General features: G+C 41.4%; 3 protein-coding genes and 1 pseudogene across 5 annotated transcripts in view; 2 read left to right on the top strand and 2 right to left on the bottom strand.

Annotated features, from left to right (window-relative positions):
- Positions 1-566: 566 nt before the first annotated feature.
- On the top strand, positions 567-4,399 carry LOC137966725 (cysteine-rich receptor-like protein kinase 10). 2 transcript variants are annotated; one of them, XM_068813415.1, is made up of 7 exons: positions 569-1,717; positions 2,044-2,175; positions 2,606-2,736; positions 2,829-3,039; positions 3,139-3,376; positions 3,656-3,806; positions 3,892-4,399. In XM_068813415.1, exons 1-7 carry the CDS (start codon positions 787-789, stop codon positions 4,240-4,242), a joined length of 2,145 nt encoding a protein of 714 aa, XP_068669516.1. In that variant the 5' UTR covers positions 569-786; the 3' UTR covers positions 4,243-4,399. The 2 variants fall into 2 exon arrangements, with proteins under 2 accessions (XP_068669517.1, XP_068669516.1); XM_068813416.1 differs by lacking the exons at positions 2,606-2,736; positions 2,829-3,039 and having other exon boundaries at positions 567-1,717.
- Positions 4,400-4,766: 367 nt separating this feature from the next.
- LOC137966732 (large ribosomal subunit protein uL16) overlaps positions 4,767-21,728 on the bottom strand; it is a 32,416-nt gene continuing 15,454 nt past the window's right edge. Inside the window, exons 1-4 of one of the 2 annotated variants that reach the window (XM_068813428.1) lie at positions 7,604-8,280; positions 6,016-6,517; positions 5,278-5,359; positions 4,767-5,054 (exon numbers count right to left, since the gene is read on the bottom strand). In XM_068813428.1, coding sequence (XP_068669529.1) covers positions 4,986-5,054; positions 5,278-5,359; positions 6,016-6,517; positions 7,604-7,613 — 663 coding nt within the window. In that variant the 5' untranslated portion in view covers positions 7,614-8,280 and the 3' untranslated portion in view covers positions 4,767-4,985. Of the gene's footprint in view, positions 5,055-5,277; positions 5,360-6,015; positions 6,518-7,603; positions 8,281-21,728 lie in introns of those variants that run through there. The other variant, XM_068813429.1, reaches the window with a different exon arrangement.
- LOC137966728 (cysteine-rich receptor-like protein kinase 10) lies at positions 9,411-12,635 on the top strand. The gene is made up of 7 exons (XM_068813422.1): positions 9,411-10,406; positions 10,534-10,662; positions 10,862-10,992; positions 11,100-11,310; positions 11,431-11,668; positions 11,954-12,104; positions 12,191-12,635. The coding sequence occupies exons 1-7, from the start codon at positions 9,596-9,598 to the stop codon at positions 12,527-12,529; spliced, it is 2,010 nt and encodes a 669-aa protein (XP_068669523.1). The 5' UTR covers positions 9,411-9,595; the 3' UTR covers positions 12,530-12,635.
- On the bottom strand, positions 17,648-20,021 carry LOC137966236 (cysteine-rich receptor-like protein kinase 10; annotated as a pseudogene).

Below are 21,728 nucleotides of genomic sequence, written 5' to 3'. Positions count from 1 at the left end.
GGTTACTGTTGGTTCATGGAGATGTTTCCCATGTCCAATTTCATTGAAATATAGACCAGGAAACTGAGGGTGTAATGAAATGCATTGAGGTCAATGGGTTTTTCCCCTTTTCGGTTTTATATGAAGTAAGAGTCAATTCAATTGACTGGTTTGCTCTGATTCCGTCACATAGTTATGTTATACATATTCTAACCAGGGTTTTCTGATTCGGGCTCAACTCGGATACATGAAAATCCAAGTTAAATCAGGACTCGCCAGTTAAATGACGGAACTTTGGGCAAGTTGGAAAGGATTCAGTCGGAACAAAGCTGTGTTCGTCCCTCCAACCCGATTCGCCCAGTAAGGAAGAATCCAATCAATTCGCCGAGTCCCAAATCCATGATTCCAACGTTACCAGGAATAAATTATAGTTAAATCGGACCGGTTGGTGTTTTTCCCTCGATTGTCAGTGGCGGGTGGTGACCTCCACTCCTGTCATAGTCGACTATCGAAAATGTAAATGCAAAAAGGAAAGGAAAAACAGGGTGAACTTTCAACTCAAAAGCACAGGCCGCGACCCCCTTTGTTAAACCTTGAATCATCCCGATGGAGACGGCAGTGATTTGCGTAAATGAGCGCACCAAACGACCACTTCTGTAGACCTGTAAGAAGTTCTGAATTTATTGATAGGGCTGCCTGGATGTCAAGGATGGCGGCCAAAAGTCTCCCTGCTCGCTTTACTTTCCTAGCGGTCCCACTGGGAAGGTCTTTGTAGTCTGTTCACGATTTGCTGCAAACCCCTTTCTCATGGGTTCGTTTGTTTTGAGGAAAAAGAGAAGCGACTCCTTTACGATTAGGAGTTTTCAGGCTTTGCGATCTCAAATATCTTCTTCATCCTCATCAGTACTCGTACCGCCGATGTTGGTATACAAAAGGTTTGCAGTATCCGTGTGCTTCTTCTTCTTCTTATCTGTGATACTTGTGGGTAGAGCACAAGAAGATCAGATCCTCACAAACTGTCCCGGGAACGGTGCGAATTACACTTCCGGTAGCCAGTACGAGACCAATCTCAAAGCCCTCCTCCGTTCTCTGGCGTTAAACGCCACCCGCAACATAGATACCTACTACAACACCAGCATCGGCAGCGAACCGAATCGCATATATGGCTACGCTCAGTGCATGTCAGCGGCGACAGCCAGCACTTGCAGCGCCTGCCTCAACAAATCGGTTACGGATTTATTAGGCCCACGTTGCCCCGAGAAGAAAACCGCTACAATCCGTTATTACAGCTGCATCATGCGCTACTCTGATCGGAGGTTTTTCTCCGAAAACGATGGTAGTTTGATTGTATACATAAATAATCCGGGTACTGCGACTCAAGCAACACATTTCAACGCGCAATTGAGCAGTTTGTTGAAAAATCTCTCGGATAAGGCTGCTTCCAACTCGTCAAGACTGGCTTGGGGGAGAACAACTTATAATGAATTCTCAAGCATATACGGCTTGGCCCAGTGTACCAGAGATTTATCGCCTAATGACTGCTCCTCCTGTTTGGAGGGGACTACATCTCTGATACCCACCTGTTGCGAGAACAAGATCGGTGGATCGGTCTACTGGCCGACTTGCAACATACGGTTTGAATCTAGTCCCTTCGATCCGGCCTCTAGGCTGCCGCCGCCGCCACCACCAGTAGGAGTTGCAGCTCCTCCCCCTCCTCCCAATACGGGCTCTACCGGAGGTGAATTGATCTCTTACTCCTTGCAAAACATGTGATGCTTAAACCTTAATTGACTTTCAGCCTGATGAATTAACCAGAGTACCGTCAACTAGCCTGCTTGGTGTTAACTTAATTGACTGTTGTTGCAAGTGATTGTGAAAAATGATAGCGGATTCGGATTTAATGGTTGATTCCTTCCACTGTAACGAATATAAAACATTTGACGCTGTTTATTTTGTTATTTGTCTCCACTGAGAGTGTAAACTATGGGTATTTCACTGTCGGGGCTGCTTCCTTTCCTCTATGTCCGAGGTTAATGATAAAATATATATTGTTTTTGGGCACAGGGACGAATAAGAGGAGGAGAACTGTTATTATAGTTGTTATATGTGCGGTTTCTGTAGCATTGGCGGCAGGCGTCATTACCATCCTCAGCATCTGCTTATCGAGAAGAAAGAAGCGATGGAAAAAAATGCCAGGTAAATTCACTGTCCTGTATACGAGTCTTTGGTCCAAATAGAAATTTTTTACTCCAAAAGTACAATGGAGAGTTTTAGCTGTTCGAGGAAATTCATCGAGTTACCGCTCTAGAAATGCACCGATGTGATTGAGGGCCCTTGTTTCAAAAGACTATTTTGCTCTCTTGTACTGCTCCAGAAGTTTAAAGCCACTGCGGTTCAGTCGTAGAGTGATTTTCTTTATGAGCAATCACCTTGGCAAGATTGAAGGTTGCCCCCAGCAGTAAGGGTTTTGACATTGACCTACCACTGCTTCATTGGAAGAGAGAGAGAGAGAGAGAGAGAGAGAGAGAGAGAGAGAGAGAGAGAGAGAGAATTATCCGAAAATAAGATCGTGCTGCTTGTAAGAAAAGCAGTTTGACTTCTTCTGAAGTTAAATGTTGTTTTTCAGTTGATGGTGATGAAGAAGAAATGCAGAGCTGGGAATCTATGTTGTTTGACTTAGGAGCACTCAGAACTGCAACAAATAACTTCTCTGAGACAAATAAACTTGGACAAGGCGGGTTTGGACCTGTTTACAAGGTATCTCAGTTCTGAGCCAACAGTCAAGCTCATCGTTTAATTAGTTCATGTGAACATTTAATTACTTGTTCCAAATATGGTATTTGTAACAGGGGACACTGCCAGATGGACGGGAGATAGCAGTAAAAAGGCTTCAGACAAGTTCTACCCAAGGAATAAGAGAGCTTAGGAATGAAGTTGTTTTACTTGCTAAGCTTCAGCATAGAAATCTTGTAAGATTGTTGGGCTTCTGCACTGAAGAGCAGGAGAAGCTTCTGGTTTATGAATACCTGCCTAACAGTAGCCTGGACAAATTTCTTTTTGGTTTGGCCTCTCTCATAGTTGTTGTTTATTAATTGTTAGCCAATGTCATCTTAAACAGGCTTCAATCAACTATTTGCATATTGGTTTTACTTGTTGCAGATCCTACCAACCGTGCACAACTTGACTGGGATGCACGGTATAAAATCATTGGAGGAATTGCTAGAGGTCTTCTTTATCTCCATGAGGATTCTAGGCTCCGTATCATTCATCGAGACTTGAAAGCCAGCAATATCTTGTTGGATAACGACATGAGTGCTAAAATTACAGACTTTGGTTTGGCAAAGCTGTTTGGTGGGGATGAAACCCAAGGCAATACAAGTCGCATTGCTGGAACATAGTAAGCTCATTTGTTTCTGTGAATTCTCTCTTTTTTATCCAGGATTAGCAGAAACTTCAGGGGAACTCTTTAACTTCGATTTTTAAGCTTGTCCAAATTCACTTATGGCTACTAATGGAGCTTTTTCAGTACCTAAATTTTGCTGTAACATATTCAAAAACAATCTGGAAACTGACCATTGAAATGCTTTTTTCTTATCTTACACTGTTCTTATCATGCTTTACTATTCAAGTAAATTTCAAAATTTAATCAACTGTTGGATTTGTAAATCTCATGCAGTGGATATATGGCACCTGAGTACGCCATGCAGGGGCATTACTCTACTAAATCCGATGTTTTCAGCTTTGGTGTTTTAGTTTTGGAGATTGTAACGGGCCGGAAAAATTCTGGTTTTAGTGCATCAGAACCTTCTATCGACCTTCTAAGTTATGTAAGTGCGAACCAATTAATATTATTTTTAATAACAAATTATGTAGCTGGGTCATATATTAAGAACAATGGTTCTTTTGTGACAGACATGGAGACATTGGAATGAAGGAAGAATTTTGGATTTGATGAATCAAAGTCTAGGTGAAGACTACCGAAGAGATGAGGTGATAAGGTGCATTCACTTGGGTCTGCTCTGCGTACAGGAAGATCCAGCAGATAGACCTCTCATGTCTGCTGTTGTTCTCATGCTCTCAAGCTACTCCGTAACGCTACCAGCTCCTTCACCACCAGCATTTTTTGTTGGAAGAAGTGGGATGAGCCAGGATAACCACTCAAGAGGTCCTGATATGGTTTCGTCTGAGTGGTCTCGTTCTACTCAGAAGACTACCCCAACTTCCATAAATGAAGTCACAATTTCTGAACTAGATCCTCGCTGAGGTTCAGCTGCTAAGTTGTTTAAACTTCAAGCTATTGCAGTCTATTTTTCGTGTCAAATTAGTGGTGCATTACCCTGAATTATGTTTGTTGGAATAATTTTACAACTCTACTGGACTTCTATATTTACTGTAAATTGATTGATTTATTAAGTAGTTATTAGATATGAATAAAGAGTAACGGAAGAAATCGAGTTCAGAGGGTTTAGCAGTTGGAAGAACAGAGCGATTTCGGCCTCTGGTAGAACAGACCTGTTGTTAAACGATTATCAGTGGATGCTTTCTCTCTGTGTAACACAGGAATGCTCACCCTCAAAAAGTTTTTATCATTTCAGTAAAACACCAATCCACCTGAGGTCCTGAACTGACCAGATCAGTAAATGGGTCGGATTTGATTACTTTGGTTAGACCATTATTTGTTCAGGTAAAGTCGAGATGTTCAAAATTTTATAGCTAGTAAACTTCACAATACTAGTTTGAAGTTTTAACACTGAAGCAATTTAATGTACCCAGATCAGAACATGAACTTTCAAAAAGAAAAATCATCACATTACTGACAAGAGGCAAGACATAAATTGTTTGAAAGGATCTGTGTTCCCACTACAAAAAAAGAAAAGAAAAAGGGCCAAGCAGTAGGATGCATATTGGGTACCTAAGCAATGTCAAATCACCTATGCTCTACCGACCAGATTGGGTGGAGTATCTCAGGCAAAACATTCAGAAAAATTTTCAGAACGGCCACGATTCTAAGCAACTGCTCGCAAAAATGCTCTTCCAGGCTGGCGATTGGCGAGAGGTCCATGACAACCAAGAAGCTGCACCAACCCAAGAAGAAAATATATGTCATCCAGTAAAAAATGGATGAAAATATGGCATACAATCAACAGTAGAAATTACTTTGCTCTGCCCGTTACTGCTTCCATAGCACTTCATAACAACAAATATTATAGGGGCTAAATTCATGTTGGATAATTAGTTGGAAAAGTCTGTAGATTAAGTGAAATTTTCAACCAACATAGTTTGGCAACTATTACAAACCTTAGCATTGACACCATCTGCGACAATCCTGTTTTCTTCCTTCCATTTGATATAGTCAGTACGGCTGTATTTGGTGAAACCCCTGAAAGAGGAATAGTAGACAATCTTGAGATGTTTAAAAGAATATAGCTAACAAAAGAAGAGCTCCCTAAAAGCTGTAAGATGAAAAATCACAATCACAGTTTCATGTAGCCAACCCGAACAATATTTAGGGGAAGGCTCTCATTAAGATAATCAAGACATCTGACAGCAGCTTGATCTAAAAGAACATGCCACATAAATGATACCAAAGCAGACACAAGCCTCCATCCCCACCCCACCAACCACCCCAAGGAGCTACACACCCACCAATACCATAGTTGATATGTGACAAACCAGGTATGCCTATCATAGAAAGCCTATCTATAGGAGCCACTGAAGGTACCCACAGTTAAGCTTTTAAACAGAGAAAGCAATACTAACTTGCCATGGAACAAGTTGACTTTTACTATGGAGGTCGATTGCACTTGTGACCACAAGCCGAGAGAATCATTAATGACCAAAAAATGTCTGTTGTACCTTAGGTTTTTAACAACAAAGTGCATTGAAACCGAAGTTCCCCAGGAATTCCATGCATATCTCACTATGCACTTTCTTTAGAGGCTAAAGAATGTACGACATATAGAAACAGTTCCATAAAACATGTCACTGGCCAATTTCTCTGTGAAGAAAAAAGAGGAATGAGAAATCAGCACATACCACTTCCTACTGATAATAATCTTTTGGCGACCAGGGAACTTAAACTTGGCACGGCGCAGAGCTTCCTGAGCATGATTTCCATTGTTGTCCTTGCATCGAACAGAGAGCAAAACCTGCCCAATGTTGACTCTTGCACAAGTCCCCTGAGGCTTCCCAAAGGCACCCCTCATTCCTGTTTGGAGCCTATCAGCTCCAGCACACGAAAGCATCTTATTAATACGCAAGACATGGAAGGGATGCACCCTAACCCTTAGGTGGAAGGCATCCTTTCCAGCAAACTTAGTCATGTATTTGTTGCATGCAATCCGGGCAGCCTCAAGAGCCTCACTAGAGACATTCTCCTTCTCCCAACTCACAAGGTGAACACAGAACGGGAACTCATCTACTCCCTTCCTCTTCATCCCCACATCATAGATCCTAATCTTAGGGTCAGGAACACCACGGCAGTATCGCGATTTAGGGTAAGGCTTGTTCTTGATCTGCCTGTAGCATCTTGCAGGCCCTATAAACGAGAACAGAGAAGAATTATTGTTCATCATTGTGTCATAAAAACACTGCTAGCAAGAGAACTTTTTGAAATTACAGAAAAGAACAAAACTGCCACTAAGAATGAATATATTGAAATATTTTCTTACAAGTGTTCAATTCAAATATTCTAAGAACAGTAATATTTTCTAAAAGAAGCAAAAAGAATACAATTTCTTTCACACATTTCAAAATTAAATAGATGATAAATAACACCATTAAATAGAAGTTGGAAGACTCAGAACAAAACACTTTGCAAATATAATATGGAGACAATTGGCATTCCAATAACACATAAAAAAAGCAAAATAGTTCCATAAAGCTTAAACAAGATTTTAATATTAAGAGAGTAAACGAATAACATAATAAAAGGGAAAAGTCAAAAAATAAGGTAACTCCTTTTCTAAAGGAAGAAAAAAAAAAGCACAACCAAGTAAAAATGAGCAGAGAACAAAGTCAAATGATGTTCGCCGGCAACTACAAAAAATACAAGGTAATAAATAGTTTAAAATTTAAATTATGAAAGGAAAAGCAACTATTAGGAGACGCAATCAACAGCCATCACGTCTTCATGCGGAGAAACATAAATCAAAGAGTCTGGAAAGAAATATTTGGAACATACAATGGCTGGAATATAGATCTGTATGTAAATATCTAACCCACGACTAGAAAAAATGTATGTCCTCTAGGGATTCCTAAAACTTCAACGAAAACAAAGAAATGAAGATAGATGACATAAGTTATTAACAGATATCATTTCGGAGATATAAATCTTGCCACGACAAATTTTAAATTTGATACAATTTAACGAAATGTCAGAATGTTTAACTGCCAGAGTAAAACCTCAATAGAGAAGAGAAACTCTACAAAATGAGAACTCCCGTCATACTAGAATCACCAGAACACATCTTAAAATATTTCAGAAGACTACAGCAAAGTAAAACAAGGACGCGCAGAAAATCAAAAGCTGCAGCGACATAACAAATCAAAAACTAGAACAATTGATTAGACGAATGTTAGATCAAACCGAAGAAGGAGACAGAGACGTAAACGATTCACTTACTTCTACCCATGGCGAGATCCTCTCTCTTCCGGCCGGCAAGGGTACTGTCGACGGAGGGAGAGAGCTAAAACCCTAAATGGGCGAACGCGGGCCTCTTATACGGAGGGCCAGAATCAATGGTAATGTACAAGGTCTACGTAGAATTCGCCTGTGCACCGTCGGATGGTAATCTGACGGGCAATTTATATTTAAATTCCCTTCCTAGCTTAGGGAAGGGATACTTAGACTACAGACCATAAGGAATCAATGGGTTGATGGGTATGGCTAATTAACTTGAATGATATCATAACGATAGGATTATACCCTTCCCCCCTGTTTTTTCTTTTGTTGGCGGACGCTTGTATTAAGAAGAACTTTCACAAAAGAGAAGGGCAATTCCCCTCTCGTCGGAGAAAAGGGGAGGGGCAAGGGTCTATCCCTTTATATTTTTTGCAGTATAGGAGGGATCCCCCTTCCTATACGGATGTTTGCTACAGGGGAAGCTTTCTTCAACCAGACCAACAAGTTGTACGGGCTTGTGCACTGCACCTGAGATCTGTCGCCTGATAACTGTTAAGTTTGTCTCAATGGAACTATGTCTGATCTCGTCAACTGTTGTTTTGGGAAACAAGGAGGAAGGGTTCTGGGATCGAGCAGTAATTTGAGGTTCGAGCTCTAGTCAACCATCATCGCCTTCTCCACCGACAGAAGGTAAGCTTTTCATAAATCCAACAAAAACACCCCTCATGTCCACACCATTTCCTTCTCTTCCAGCATTTTGTGTTGGGAGAAGAGGACGATCTGGGTCGACTGTATCGGCTCAATCCACCCATAACACGAGCTCCAATTCCGTAAATGAAGTGACAGTTTCTGACCAAGATCCCCGCCGAGGTTCAATACCACTCAGCGGGATTGCTTGACTGAACAATTACACCACGGTGCCGAGTAATTGGAACAAAATAAGCTATTCTATATACCATTTTAATTTTAAGCTCAATTATGATTCAAAAATTGTGTTATGAATGTTTGTGGTGTTGATTTCCACTAGTTATTAAATTTGATTAAACTTTTTATTTTTAAATCACTTCATACATGCAAACATTATGGATTCAGTAGGGCAAATGAAAGGTGTTTTCTAAAAGATTAAAAGGATTATTTAACTTTATACGTTATAGATTGATTATTATGCAAATGAAAGGTGTTTTCTAAAAGATTACTACACTTTTAATAGAACCAGGTTACTCAGGTGGTGAGGGAGGGCCAAAAACTCCCTCTACCAATCATGCAAGAAAGTATTATATATTAATTTTCCTCACTAGACCTTACATATAATACGAAATGACCTTTATCTTCTTTTTTTTTATAAATAAAAAATTATTATTCAAATAAAATCATCTAATCTTCTAACATGAACTTGTCTACACTAACCCCCATTACCGTAGATACAATAGTGAATATGATGCTGAAGATTAAATTTCTAATTTGTTGAGTAACCCTCCCTTACTCTATAGAAATGCAAGAGTAATTAATGTACGTTTCTTCAAAGGTTTCACTCCCGTCACGGTCGACCTTGTCAATACGGAGAAGGAAGTTGGAATTTGCTGACAAAAACTTCCAGAGCCTCGCCAATGAATCGCGTTTCAGCGTAGTTCCACAGCTATTTCAGAATTTTTTACTAAGGGATTACCGCGGCGGGAACGGGAGCAAATTCATGTACGGAAGCGCACCGTAAAAAGTTCTGCATTTATTTAATGGGTAGATAGAGATTCATCGTGACGAAGAAAAATCACCTTGCCCACCTCACCTTTCAGGAGTCGGAAAGCCGAGACATCCGGCACAGTTTGCTGCATATCCGTTTCACCATCTGGGTTCATTTTTTTAGAGGAAAGAGCAGCCAATATTCGTTTACAATTTAGGAGTTTTGCAATCCGAGCAGTCTCAAATATCTTCTTCATCCTCATCACTTGTACGAGGTGCTTGTGGTTCTTCATACTCAGCAGGTGTGCGGCACAGATGTTGGTATCCAAGAGGTTTGCGGCCGTATCCGTTTGCATCTTCTTCCTCTCCCTGACACTTCCAGCTAGAGCACAAGAAGAACAGATTCTCACAAACTGTCCAGCAAACTCGGAGAACTACACTTCCGGTAGCCAGTACGAGACCAATCTCAAAGCCCTCCTCCCTTCTCTGGCATCAAACGCCATTCGCAACATAGATACCTACTACAACACCAGCATCGGCCGCGACCCGGATCGCCTATATGGCTACGCCCAGTGCATGTCGGCGGCCACTGTCAAGTCTTGCAGCGCGTGCCTCAACAAATCAATTACGGATATGGGCGAGCTTTGCCCCAAGAGGAAAACCGCTACAATCCGTTACTACAGCTGCATCATACGCTACTCTGATGCGAACTTCTTCTCCAAATCTGATAGTGACGTCATTGAGTTCATACCAAATACGGCAAATACTACTCAACCGGCACTTTTTAATAGGCTATTGAGCAGCTTGATGAAAAATCTGGCCGAAGCGGCTGCTGCTAACTCGTCAAGATTGGCTTGGGGGAGGGCAAGTAATAATGATCTCTCACACTTATACGGCTTGGCCCAGTGTACCAGAGATTTACCGCCTAACGAGTGCTCCTCCTGTCTGTCTGGAACTATTTCTTATATACCCAGTTGTTGCGACAGCAAGATCGGTGCCCAGATTTACTTCCCGACTTGCAGCATAAGATATGACATTACTTCCTTTGATCCAGTTTCTAGGCTGCCGCTGCTATCACCACCTGCTTCGCCTTCTTCTCCTCCCAATTCGGGCTCTAATGGAGGAGGTGAGTTCTCCTGTTCTTTCTCCTTCCATAACTTCTCATACTTTGACATTATGTGCAGCCTGACGTGTAGACCGACTCGCCGCAACTGGTCTGCTTTGTAAGAACGTAATTGCTTTTGTTGATGCAGGAAGCAATAAGAGAAGAACAGTCATTATTTTAGCCATATGTGTGGTTTCTGTAGCATTGGCGGCAGGCATCAGCACCATCCTCTGTATCTACTTATCGAGAAGAAAGAAAGAATGGAAAAATATGCTAGGTTAATTTATTCCCCATATACAACTCTTTGGTCGATGTATATATTTTCTAGACCAGAAGAACAAAAGAGAATTTTTTTCTGTTCAAGGAAATCCAAGGGAGTTAAGAGCACTGTTATGCTCTGCTATGTGATTTCTTTGTGTGAAAAGCAGTCCGACTTCTGACCACTTTTTAAGTTAATAATTCAATTTTTGTTTCAGTTGATGGTGGTGAAGAAGAAATGAGAAACTCGGAATCTCTATTGTTTGACATAGGAACACTCAGAGCAGCTACACATAACTTTTCTGATACAAATAAACTTGGACAAGGCGGGTTTGGACCAGTTTACAAGGTATCTCAGTTCTGTGTCAACTGTCAAGTTTGATAAACCAATTCATGAAAATTGCCATTACTTATATATATTTATGCAGATCAAAAGTATGGTGTTTTTTATAACAGGGGAAACTACCAGATGGACAGGAAATAGCTGTTAAAAGGCTTCTGACAAGTTCAAGCCAAGGAATAAGAGAGTTTAGGAATGAAGTTGTTTTGGTTGCTAAGCTTCAGCATAGAAATCTAGTCAAATTGTTGGGCTGCTGCATAGAAGAGCAGGAGAAGCTTCTGGTTTATGAATACGTGCCTAACCATAGCCTGGACAAATTTCTTTTTGGTTTGGTCTCTCTCCTTGTTATTGTTAATCAAGAAGTTAGCAGGCTCCAGTGAATACCTCTCATTAGGGTTTTGACAGAGTTGTTAACTGGACCCATGACTTGGAATTTATTTGTTGCAGATCCTACCAATCGTGGACTACTTGATTGGAGCACACGATACAAGATTATTGGAGGAATTGCTAGGGGCCTGCTTTATCTTCATGAGGATTCTAGACTCAGGATTATTCATAGGGACTTGAAAGCCAGCAATATCTTGTTGGATAGGAACATGGACCCAAAAATTTCAGACTTCGGTTTAGCAAAGCTGTTTGGCAGGGATGAGACACAAGGCAATACTAGTCGTATTGCTGGAACATTGTGAGTCCTTTGTTTTTTGTGAATTTGTCTATTTTAACCAGCATTTAGGAGTTAATGTTTCCATACATGAACCGTCTTCTTCAGGGGAACTCTGTAACTTTGATCCTTCAAGGAATTCTGTAACTTTGAAGCTTGTCTGAACTCACTTGTGTAAACTGGCCATTTACCATTTTTATGATTGAATGTCCCAGAAATGCTTTGTTCTATCGTATATTGTTGCTTTTATGGTGTTGATGTAAATTTTTTGAAAATTCTAACAAGTGCTGGATTTGTAATCTTATGCAGTGGATATATGTCACCAGAGTACGCCATGCAGGGACACTACTCTACTAAATCAGATGTTTACAGTTTTGGTGTTTTAGTTTTGGAGATTGTAACTGGCCGAAAGAACTCCGGGTTTACTGCTTCAGAACCTTCTATCGACCTGTTAAGCTATGTAAGTATTAGCTGTTAAGTATTACCGTTCGATAACTAATTATGCATCTGGGTCATATTGTAAGGGTGATGGTTCTTTTGTGACAGACATGGCGATATTGGAAAGAAGGAAGAGTGTTGGATTTGATGGATCAAAGTCATGGTGAAGACAACCAAAGAAATGAAGCTTTAAGGTGTATTCACTTGGGGCTGCTCTGTGTGCAGGAAGATCCAGCAAAGAGACCCCTCATGTCTACTGTCGTTCTCATGCTCAGCAGCTACTCCAAAACGCTACCAGTTCCTTCTCCACCAGCATTTATCATTGGGAGAAGTGGGAAGAGCTGGGATAAGAACTCAAGAAGTTGGACTGACTCGTCTCAATCTACTCAGAAGACTACCCCAGACTCCATAAATGAAGTGACAATTTCTGAATTAGATCCTCGCTGAGGTTCAATACCTCTGCAGTTGTTCACAGTACAAGCTATTGTTCTTCACTTTTAGTTTCATATTAGTGGTGTATATATGCCCTTTTTAATCAAGAAGATGCTGTAGCAAACAGAGGACTGCTTTGGTCTCAATTCCTGAAATGGCTGCTCCACTTCTGCCACCCATCTCTAAAGCTTCCGTTCGGCAGCTTCTTATACGAGCCTAGTGCCCCTGGAGACTGTGCAGCGTCCTGTAGATTGCTTCCAATTGCCAAGACTGAATTATTTCCACAAACCCATGCTACATTGTCGTCGTCTAGAGGCGTCGGATTCGTATTTATCCAATTGAAATATATAATCTAAGTGGTCAAATTTTAAAATAAATTGTTTACAAATAGTCTTCTGCATCCTGCAATAAAAAGCGACTTGTTTTATTTTTGGTCTTTATCGTACAAAGTCGATGGAGACGTGAGTGAATTCAACTGCGAACGAAGGCCATTATTTAAGGCCTCTTTAGGTTCCTGGTCCTGACTCCTGAATCAACTGATGCTACCTATGGACAGGAAGTCATCAGCCGACGCCGTTTAATAGTCAACGTGCCGAAACTTCAAGGAAAAAGCCACCTTGTGTTCTTTTCATTCATCTACACTTCCCTACCCTACACGGCTTTACCATCTTTAGTGTCGTCTTTCTTCCCTCGTCATTCTCGCAAATGCTTATTAAGTTTCTGCATCTTTTGCAATAACCCAGCTACGGGTGACTGGTAGTATTTACTTCAGCAATAATAATCAGAACCAACCTAGATACTGGTTGTATTTATATCCGAATGTGTAAATTTTCTGTAAAATTTATCTTTTTGATTTCATTATTATATACAATTACATCAAATTTATATACAAAGAGATTACAAGTCCTCTTCTAGAGGAACTCACGCCATCAGTCCCCCTTAATTTGTTGTATATAGATATTTGATGTCTAACTTGTTAAGTGAGTTGTAAAAATTCTTGTTGCAACTGGTTTTCAAATTTAACCAACGGGAATCGAATTATTTTGGCTTTAAAAGTTTTTCTCCATGGTTGAATATGGTCTAGGCCATATATCTACTCTTCTTGAGCATTCCATCGAGTTCGGTCAACGGAAGTCTGTTTCATGCCAAAGTTCCTCGAGATTATTCTAAAATATTTCAAGATAGTAACCGGTATCACACGTCATCGGAGATCATACACCTGGGAGGTGTCAATACCATCAACATACATAGTAGTAATATTGGTGGTTTGGGTCGCGGATGAAGCTTTACTCAAAACTTCAATCCTTCTCGTGGTCAACTCCAACAGAGATCAAAAGAGATCGTCTTCCAAATACCCCAACTTGTCTTTGCCTGAGATATATATCTCAAAAACCTGGGATAGGTCCGAGTCTGGTATGGACCGAGTTGAGTCTAGTCTGAATATGGTCTGGTCTGAGTCGGGTTTGGTTGAGTTTGGTTTTGTCCGAGTCAGGTCCGAATCTGGTTTGGTCCGGTCCAGTCCGGTCTAAGTCGCTGGTCTTTGAAATTAAATCCTGCTCCCTTGGAGGGTTTAATTTCAAACTCTCATCGTCCCTGCGATGCTGCCTTTGAGTCACACAGGATGAGAGATCTTTCGCTACACAGGTTATTGTCCCCGTGAGCGCCTTTGGCAGTGGGAGAGGTCTTCGACTCCGAGCTTAAGCCTCCGTTAACGCCGAAGAAGCAGCAGGCACAAGAATCTCCGCAGTCGAAATTTTCTCCATGTATTTGTCCTTCTTGCTTCGCAAGGTAGCTCTTTAGCAATGGTTTCCCTTCTTTCTTCAAAATTTCTAGTTTGTTCATAGCCTCCTTTGCATACGTGAATTTCGCCAGGATAAACCCAAAGAGACGGTAGAGGAAATCGATCTCGTTTGACATGAATACCGAGTGCGGTCGGGTTGCTTTGTACGGGGAACTAACACGTCTACCAGACGACGGTAGAGACCGTGCCCCATGGCGGGACTCTGCGGCTGTTGATGGAGCTTCCGTTGCCAGAATTGGACATCATCATCCGATACGCTACGGATCCTCCTCTGCCGCATACACTCCTTCGAGTGAAGCCAATCCTCATTCCTGTACGAGTATGTAGACAAAGACTGTTGCTTGTACATTGAACCCGGCCGAGCCTCAGACATATGATACGCCGTTCCTCCGACGTACCACAACGACTGTCCATTTGGCTTCAGTAAACCTAGGTCGCCCAGTGCGCCCCGTCCTCTCACAGTTCGTAGTAGGAAGCACGACTCAAAGAGAAAGAAAATGAATTTTCTCCTTGCGTTGACGCCGAACACATGAGTTTTTCTCCTGCAGTCATCGACGAACGGGTAATTCCCTCTTTTATACCATGTAAACTTTTTGTAAAATCTATATTTCTTATTTCATTATTTCATACAAGTATAGTTATATACAAGGAGATTAGGGTTATTTTAACCAGTCTCTTTGTTATAGAGGACTTCTTCCTCTGTTTTTACGGATATGGAAGACCGCTCCAGAGGAAGAAGTCCTCCTTTGGAGGAGTATTCCGGAAATCGATGGAAAAGAGTAAAAAGTAAACAAAAAGACTTGTAAAACAGAATGAGCAATACAAACTGTTCAGTGTTCACACACATATATATATTTCCTCGCATCAAGCACACCTAGGATAAGTTGAAGATTATTACATTCCTATTCCATCACACAACAGGTGGCTGAATTAAGAAAATTTGTTAGATCTAAGACTAAAATCCGAGCATAGATTCAAGATTATCAAACTACGAAATGTATAAGTAAATGAGAAAATGAAAACATGAAGTAAATCAATCACAAGGGGCACAGATTTTATGTGGTTCGCCAACAACCTACATCCACGGGAGGAGACGACAAAATTCCACTAAAACGAAGAAGAAGAAGCTTTGCAGCTCCGAGCTTGATTACAAAATCAAAATTTCGATTCTTCCCTCTCTCCAACGAAAAACTTATTTCGTAAACCCTCAATCTTTTCTTCTGTTCAAAAACCCCTAAAACAACGAAGTCCCGATTGAGAAACCAGGTTGGGTCGAACTGCGTGTCCAAACAGGGTCGAGTCGAGCGTTTGGGTCGACGGGTTTCGAACCGGAAATCAAATTCAAGACACCCTTTTAACAAATCTCCACCTTGGCTTGAATTCAATTAATCCTCTTTGAAAAATGAAACTGTCTATCGCCATCTCCACCTTGCCCCTTAAGGCATCCACTTCTGATTCTGCAAACACCAATCAAGTCCAAGCAGTGCTTGAACTTTAGTGTAGGAACTTATTTGGTCATCATATCTGCTGCATTCTTTGTGGTAACAATTTTCTTTACCTCAATCTAGTCCTGGAAGATAATATCTCTCACAAAATGATATTTGACATCAATGTGCTTAGTTCTCTCATGATACATCTGATTTTTAGTCAAATGTATAGCACTCTAACTATCACAGTGAACAACTGTAGCACTTTGTAGCAAACCAAGCTCACCAAGTAAACCTCTCAACCAGATAGCTTCTTTCACTACCTTAGTCACAGCCATGTACTTGACCTCTGTAGTGGATAAGGCAACTGTAGTCTGTAATGTTGCCTTCCAACTCATAGCACAACTCGAGAGAGTAAAACCATAACCTGTCAGAGATCTCCTCTTATCATAATCGTCAGCATAATCAGAATCAACATAGCCAACAATACCATTATCTTTGCAACCCCCAAATACCAAACCAGTACTAGTAGTACCCTTCAGATATCGAAATATCCATTTCACAATCTGCCAGTGTCCCTTGCCAGGATGTGCCATATATCTACTCACAACACTAACCGCATGTGAAATATCTAGACGAGTGCAAACCATGGCATATATAAGGCTCCCAACTGCACTAGCATATGGAACATGAGATATGTGTTCCTCCTCCTTCTCGGATTGCGGTGACAACTCTGCTGAAAGTCTGAAATGAGCAACAAGAGGAGTGCTCACAAGTTTAGAATCCTGCATCCCAAAACGCTCTCAAGTACCTTCTCAATATAACTCTTTTGTGACAGGTACAACTTGTTTGCCTTTCTATTCCTGCAGATCTCCATGCCCAATATTTTCTTTGCTGCACCCAAATCTTTCATTTCAAAATCACTACGGAGTTGAGCCTTCAACTTGTTGACCACAGACACATCTTTGGCTACAATAAGCATGACATCAACATATAATAACTAATACACAAATGAACCATCTGAGATCTCCCTGAAATAAACACAATTGTCATGCTCACTTATAGAATAACCATGGTCCATCATAAACATGTCGAACCGCTTATACCACTATCTAGGTGATTGTTTCAACCCATACAAATATTTCTGTAGCAAACAAACATAATCCTCCTTTCCTGAAACAGAAAACCCCTCAGGCTAATGCATATAAATCTACTCTTCAAGCTCACCATGTAGAAAAGTTGTCTTGACGTCAAGCTGCTCTAGCTCCAAGTCAAACATAGCAACCATATCAAGCAACACGCGAATAGAGCTATGTTTCACAACAGGTGAGAAGACCTCAGTGAAGTCTACACCCTCTCTTTGACTATAGCCCTTTGCCACTAAACGTGCGTTGTATCTAGCATCTTCATCACATGGAGTTCCTTCCTTTCTATTAAAGACCCATTTACATCCAACAATCTTCTTGCCCTTTGGTGGTTTCACAAACTCCCAAGTTTGGTTCTTTTGGAGAGATTTCATCTCCTCATTCATAGCAATAGTCCACTTTCCAGAATCACTACCCGTGACAGCTTCACGGTAGTTAGAAGGCTCTTGAAACTGAACGGTCTTTGCCACAGTCAATGCATAAACAACCATGTCTGCATAGCCGTACTTTTGAGGTGGCCTAATTTGCCTCCTCACTCGATCTCGAGCCAAACTGTACTGTTGCTCTTGTGATTGAGAAACCGGGTTGGGTCGAACTGCGTGTCCGAATAGAGTCGAGTCGAGCGTTCAGGTCGACAGGTCTCAAACAGGAAATCTAATTCAAGACACCCTGTTAACAATTTTAATAACGAATACCCATCTAGAGTTCTCTCCGAAATAAGCTGTAGTGAATATAACAAACCAAACCTTCCTTGATGGGATTATCTAGGGCTAAGCTCCGTAATGGACACTTTATTCACAGACAATGGTGACAGTTTGCCCGTAGATGGATTAGCCTGAGTCACTTGTGAATCAAATCCTATGCTAGGCATACCAGACGTTGTTCCACTCCTAAAAAAGAATGCCGATGCCGATGGAGTTGGAAGTGTTACAGAGGAGCTGTTAAGCATTAGAACCACTGAAGACATGGCAGAGCGATCCCGGATCGTCTTGGACATATAATAGAGCAATATGGACGCACCTTATAACTTCATTAGGGGAGCAGCTATCCCTCGCTGTCGGATCCAGCATCTCTTCAACTGTCCCATTGTTCCAATGCCTCCAGGCCTATAAAATTCAGAAGAACTTAGTGACTTCGGAAATAGTCTCTGCAATGCTTATTACAGTGTCATTTACTCAATAATGACTTACTAGGTTAGGGAGGTCCTCTACACGCTCAGATTGTTGAAGGCTGTTGGTCTTTCTACCTGATATTATCTCCAAAACCAGAACTCAAACTCACACAAGAAGCAGAGGGATTCAGAAAACCTACAAAGTCCCAGCAATTTGACCAGGACTTTCATGGGTCTGGTCAGCTCCAAAAATCCTTGCCATGCCAAAATCAGAAATTTTAGGTTTCATCTCTGCGTCGAGCAAAACATTCCCAGATTTGAGATCTCGATGAACAACCCGGAGACGGGAGTCCTCATGAAGATAGAGTAGGCCTCGAGCAATCCCTTCAATTATCTTATAGCGCCTTTGCCAACCTAACTGCCCCCGTTTGCTTGAATCTGTCAATTGATGAATACTAGCAAGTGTTGGTAAATCTGCAGGACTAAGCGTTTGAAACATACAGTTCATATGGAAATTTTGTGCTGTAGAGTAAGAATATAGGTTCAGACCAAATAGAAACTTGTCAAGGCTTTTATCGGGCACAAACTCGTAAATGAATATCTTTTCGCCTCCCTCTGCAGACCAGCCCACGAGCCTCACAAGATTCCTGTGTTGAAGTTTAGCGATTAAGGAAACCTCATTCTTGGATTCTATACTGCTTTGCCCGGAGTGCCCTGAGAGCCTCTTCACAGCTACTTCTTCTCCGTCAGGCAACATAGCCTGCAATTTGATGCAAAACAAATGAGAGGAAACATGATTGTGCCAGAATTTATTCAGCTTTTCAGTAACAAGCAACCCCCACCTTGTAGACTGAACCGAATCCACCTTCTCCAAGCTTATTCTCCTCAGAAAAGTGATTTGTTGCAGCTCTAATTGATTCCAAGGATTATTTCAAGAACTCAACATCCATGATTTCGGATTCATCTACACAATTACCTTGTAGTCAGTTCATATTCAAATCAGATTTACAGATAAACTGTAGATTACAGGTAATAGCGATGCACGTCTAAGAAGACAAGGGTGACCTTGATAAGCTTAACCAAAATGATGACGACATTACCTACTGCACCTCTCGCTGCTTTCTTGGGTAAACATAAATATATCGTGGAAATAATAACAACTGCAGCAATTATGCCAACTATCGGAACAACAATGAGAATAACAGTGCGGGAAGAATTCTTCTTGCCTGCATTTGTTGAAGATTTTCTTCAGTACTCAAAACAAGTAACTTTCTATGACTGTAGCTAACTCCCACTAACTGGCGCTGGTTGAAGAAAGAAAAAAAGGAAGGGTACCATCCTTCCTCTTGCAATGACTGGAAACATATTTTCTACTAGAAATTACGTTACAGCTTTCCTGGAATAGGCATTACCAGGGCGTTAGATAAATTCACAGGTATGTATGTGAATCGAGATATTTGGCAATTAATTCCGGCAGTAAACGTAATAAAAGTTACGAGCTTCACCAGGGGGCGTCGGTAAAGCGGGAGACGGCTGAAGAGGCTTGGGAGACGGAGCCGGCGGCGCCACCTGTGACGCTTCAATGAAACGATAGATTTCGTACCTCAACTGACAACTCAAACCTATAACTCTGCCACCCTGCTTGTTATCACAGCACATCGGGATTCGGCTGACTCCTGTCTGCTGTCTGCAGGCACGTTCTGCAATCATCTTTAGACAAATCTCTGGTACGTTGATAGATTGTCTGAAAATCATTAAAACCAACTTCGTCGCTGGGAAACAAACGGCCGGAAGGACCATCCACCGCTTGTGAAACGAGACGATTGGTTAAATTCTTTAAGAGCTGATTAAACGAAGTAGGATTCGTCGTGTTTCGAGTATTCCTCAAATACACCCAGCGCGAAGCCTTCAAAGAAGAAAAGAAGTCTTGGTCTGAGTAACGCAAGAAACACAGCTCGTACCAAATTGCAGCACCTTTGCTGCGGGGGCATCTTTGCGTCACGTTTTGGCTCGCTTCGTTCATGCAAGCTTCACAGGAGGTAGAGCTAATGTTGCCTCTGCAGAGCACAAGGCTGTGGATTCTATCTGGGGACGTCCCGATCGTGGTGTTGTAGAAGCCGGTTCTGGAAGTGTTGGAGGACAGCGCCGGGAGGAGAAGGTTGAGATTCGTCTGGAATGTTCTCTTACGCGTGGAATTACACGATCCCGTGCAACTGCTCCTATAGTGTTTTGAAATTGCTACTGCAAGTAAGCGCTTAAAAGGAAGTATTTTTGACAAAGTTTCTCATTCATTACTAAATAATTATCTGCATTCATTTTGATATCAAATTATCACATCATAATAGGCTCTAATTTTACATAAAGTGTCTGATTTGAATGTTGGGTTTTAACATATTTTTGAAACATGAATCGACTCATAACAAAGGAGTCCAACACAAGCCGTGTATAAAACTATCTAGGAATCATGTCAGTGATGGATAATTCATTGCCCGAAAGTAGCCACGGGCAGTGTCTAGATAGATAACCCTGATTGTCTGCTCCACTAGGAAAGAATTTTGGCTGTGATGGGAAGGGATGTTAGAATCTCGAATGGCAAAGAGCCGTTGAGCTCTGTCGTCGGGAGAGAGTCGGGAAGACGAAGACGAAGACGTAAAAATTGATTTTCTCATTCCAATTGATTTACAGGATACAGATGGGTTTTTAAAGAGTAAGGGGCAAAATAGTAAAAATACAATTATTACATAAATGAATTAATAAAATAAATAACAACATTCTAATACTCCCCCTCAAGGTGGCTTATAAATATCCTTGACAGCCATCTTGGACAACAAAGAAAAAAGGTGAGTAAAGGGAAGAGGTTTAGTGAACATGTCAGCTAACTGGTATGGAGAACGAATGGGAAGTAACTTGAGGACGCCCGAACTAACACGTTCACGAACAAAGTGGCAATCGATCTCAATGTGTTTAGTACGCTCATGAAATGTAGGGTTAGAAGCAATATGTATCGCAGCTTGATTGTCACAGTAGAGTAATGCAGGAGAGTCGACTTTGACGTGAAAATCTTGAAGCAGTTGCTGTAACCAAATAAGTTCACTGGCAGTTGAAGAAAGTGCTCTATATTCAGCTTCGGCGGAGGAGCGAGAGACGGTGGTCTGCTTTTTGGCCTTCCAGGAGACCAAAGAATCACCAATGAAGATGCAAAAGCCGGTAGTAGAGCGGCGAGAATCAAGGCATGAGCCCCAATCAGCATCAGAGTAGGCGCGTACCTACAAAGAAGAAGTAGAAGAAAACAACAAACCTTGACCAGGACTGGTCTTGAGATATCGAAGTAGGTGATGGACTACCTGGAGATGAGGAAGGCGGGGTTGGGCCACAAATTGAGTGAGCTTGTGAACGGCAAAGGTAATGTCGGGACGAGATAAAGTGAGGTAAAGTAGTTTCCCAACAAGCCGCCGATAATGGGTTATATCAGGAAGCAGGTCGCCGTCAGTGGCAGTTAAATTAAGCTTGGGATCCATGGGAACACGAGTAGGTTTACAAGCTAGGTAACCTGAGTCTTCAAGTAATTGTAAGGTGTAATGACGTTGAGAAAGCACAATACCCGTCTTGGAGTGAGCAATTTCAAGACCAAGGAAGTGCTTAAGACAACCAAGGTCCTTGAGCTTGAACTGAGTATGCAGAAAATGTTTAAGCTCATTAATAACACTAGAGGAAGGACCAGTGAAGATGA

This window comes from Aristolochia californica, unplaced genomic scaffold (assembly GCF_029961685.1).
Source record: "Aristolochia californica isolate CCGP_79_NKW_82.1479 unplaced genomic scaffold, dmAriCali1.0.hap1 SCAF_5, whole genome shotgun sequence".
NCBI lineage: Eukaryota > Viridiplantae > Streptophyta > Magnoliopsida > Piperales > Aristolochiaceae > Aristolochia > Aristolochia californica.
This window is presented reverse-complemented; position numbering and strand designations above follow the sequence as displayed.

What these genes read in the sequence shown, in the direction of transcription:
- LOC137966728 (XM_068813422.1), top strand. Translation starts at nt 9,596, where the DNA reads ATGTTGGTATCCAAGAGGTTTGCGGCCGTATCCGTTTGCATCTTCTTC. An exon ending in TTCGGGCTCTAATGGAGGAG is followed by an intron (nt 10,407 to 10,533) that starts GTGAGTTCTCCT and finishes TTGTTGATGCAG; the next exon opens with GAAGCAATAAGAGAAGAACA. An exon ending in CTATCGACCTGTTAAGCTAT is followed by an intron (nt 12,105 to 12,190) that starts GTAAGTATTAGC and finishes CTTTTGTGACAG; the next exon opens with ACATGGCGATATTGGAAAGA.
- LOC137966725 (XM_068813415.1), top strand. Translation starts at nt 787, where the DNA reads ATGGGTTCGTTTGTTTTGAGGAAAAAGAGAAGCGACTCCTTTACGATT. An exon ending in CAATACGGGCTCTACCGGAG is followed by an intron (nt 1,718 to 2,043) that starts GTGAATTGATCT and finishes TTTTGGGCACAG; the next exon opens with GGACGAATAAGAGGAGGAGA. An exon ending in GGTTTGGACCTGTTTACAAG is followed by an intron (nt 2,737 to 2,828) that starts GTATCTCAGTTC and finishes TATTTGTAACAG; the next exon opens with GGGACACTGCCAGATGGACG.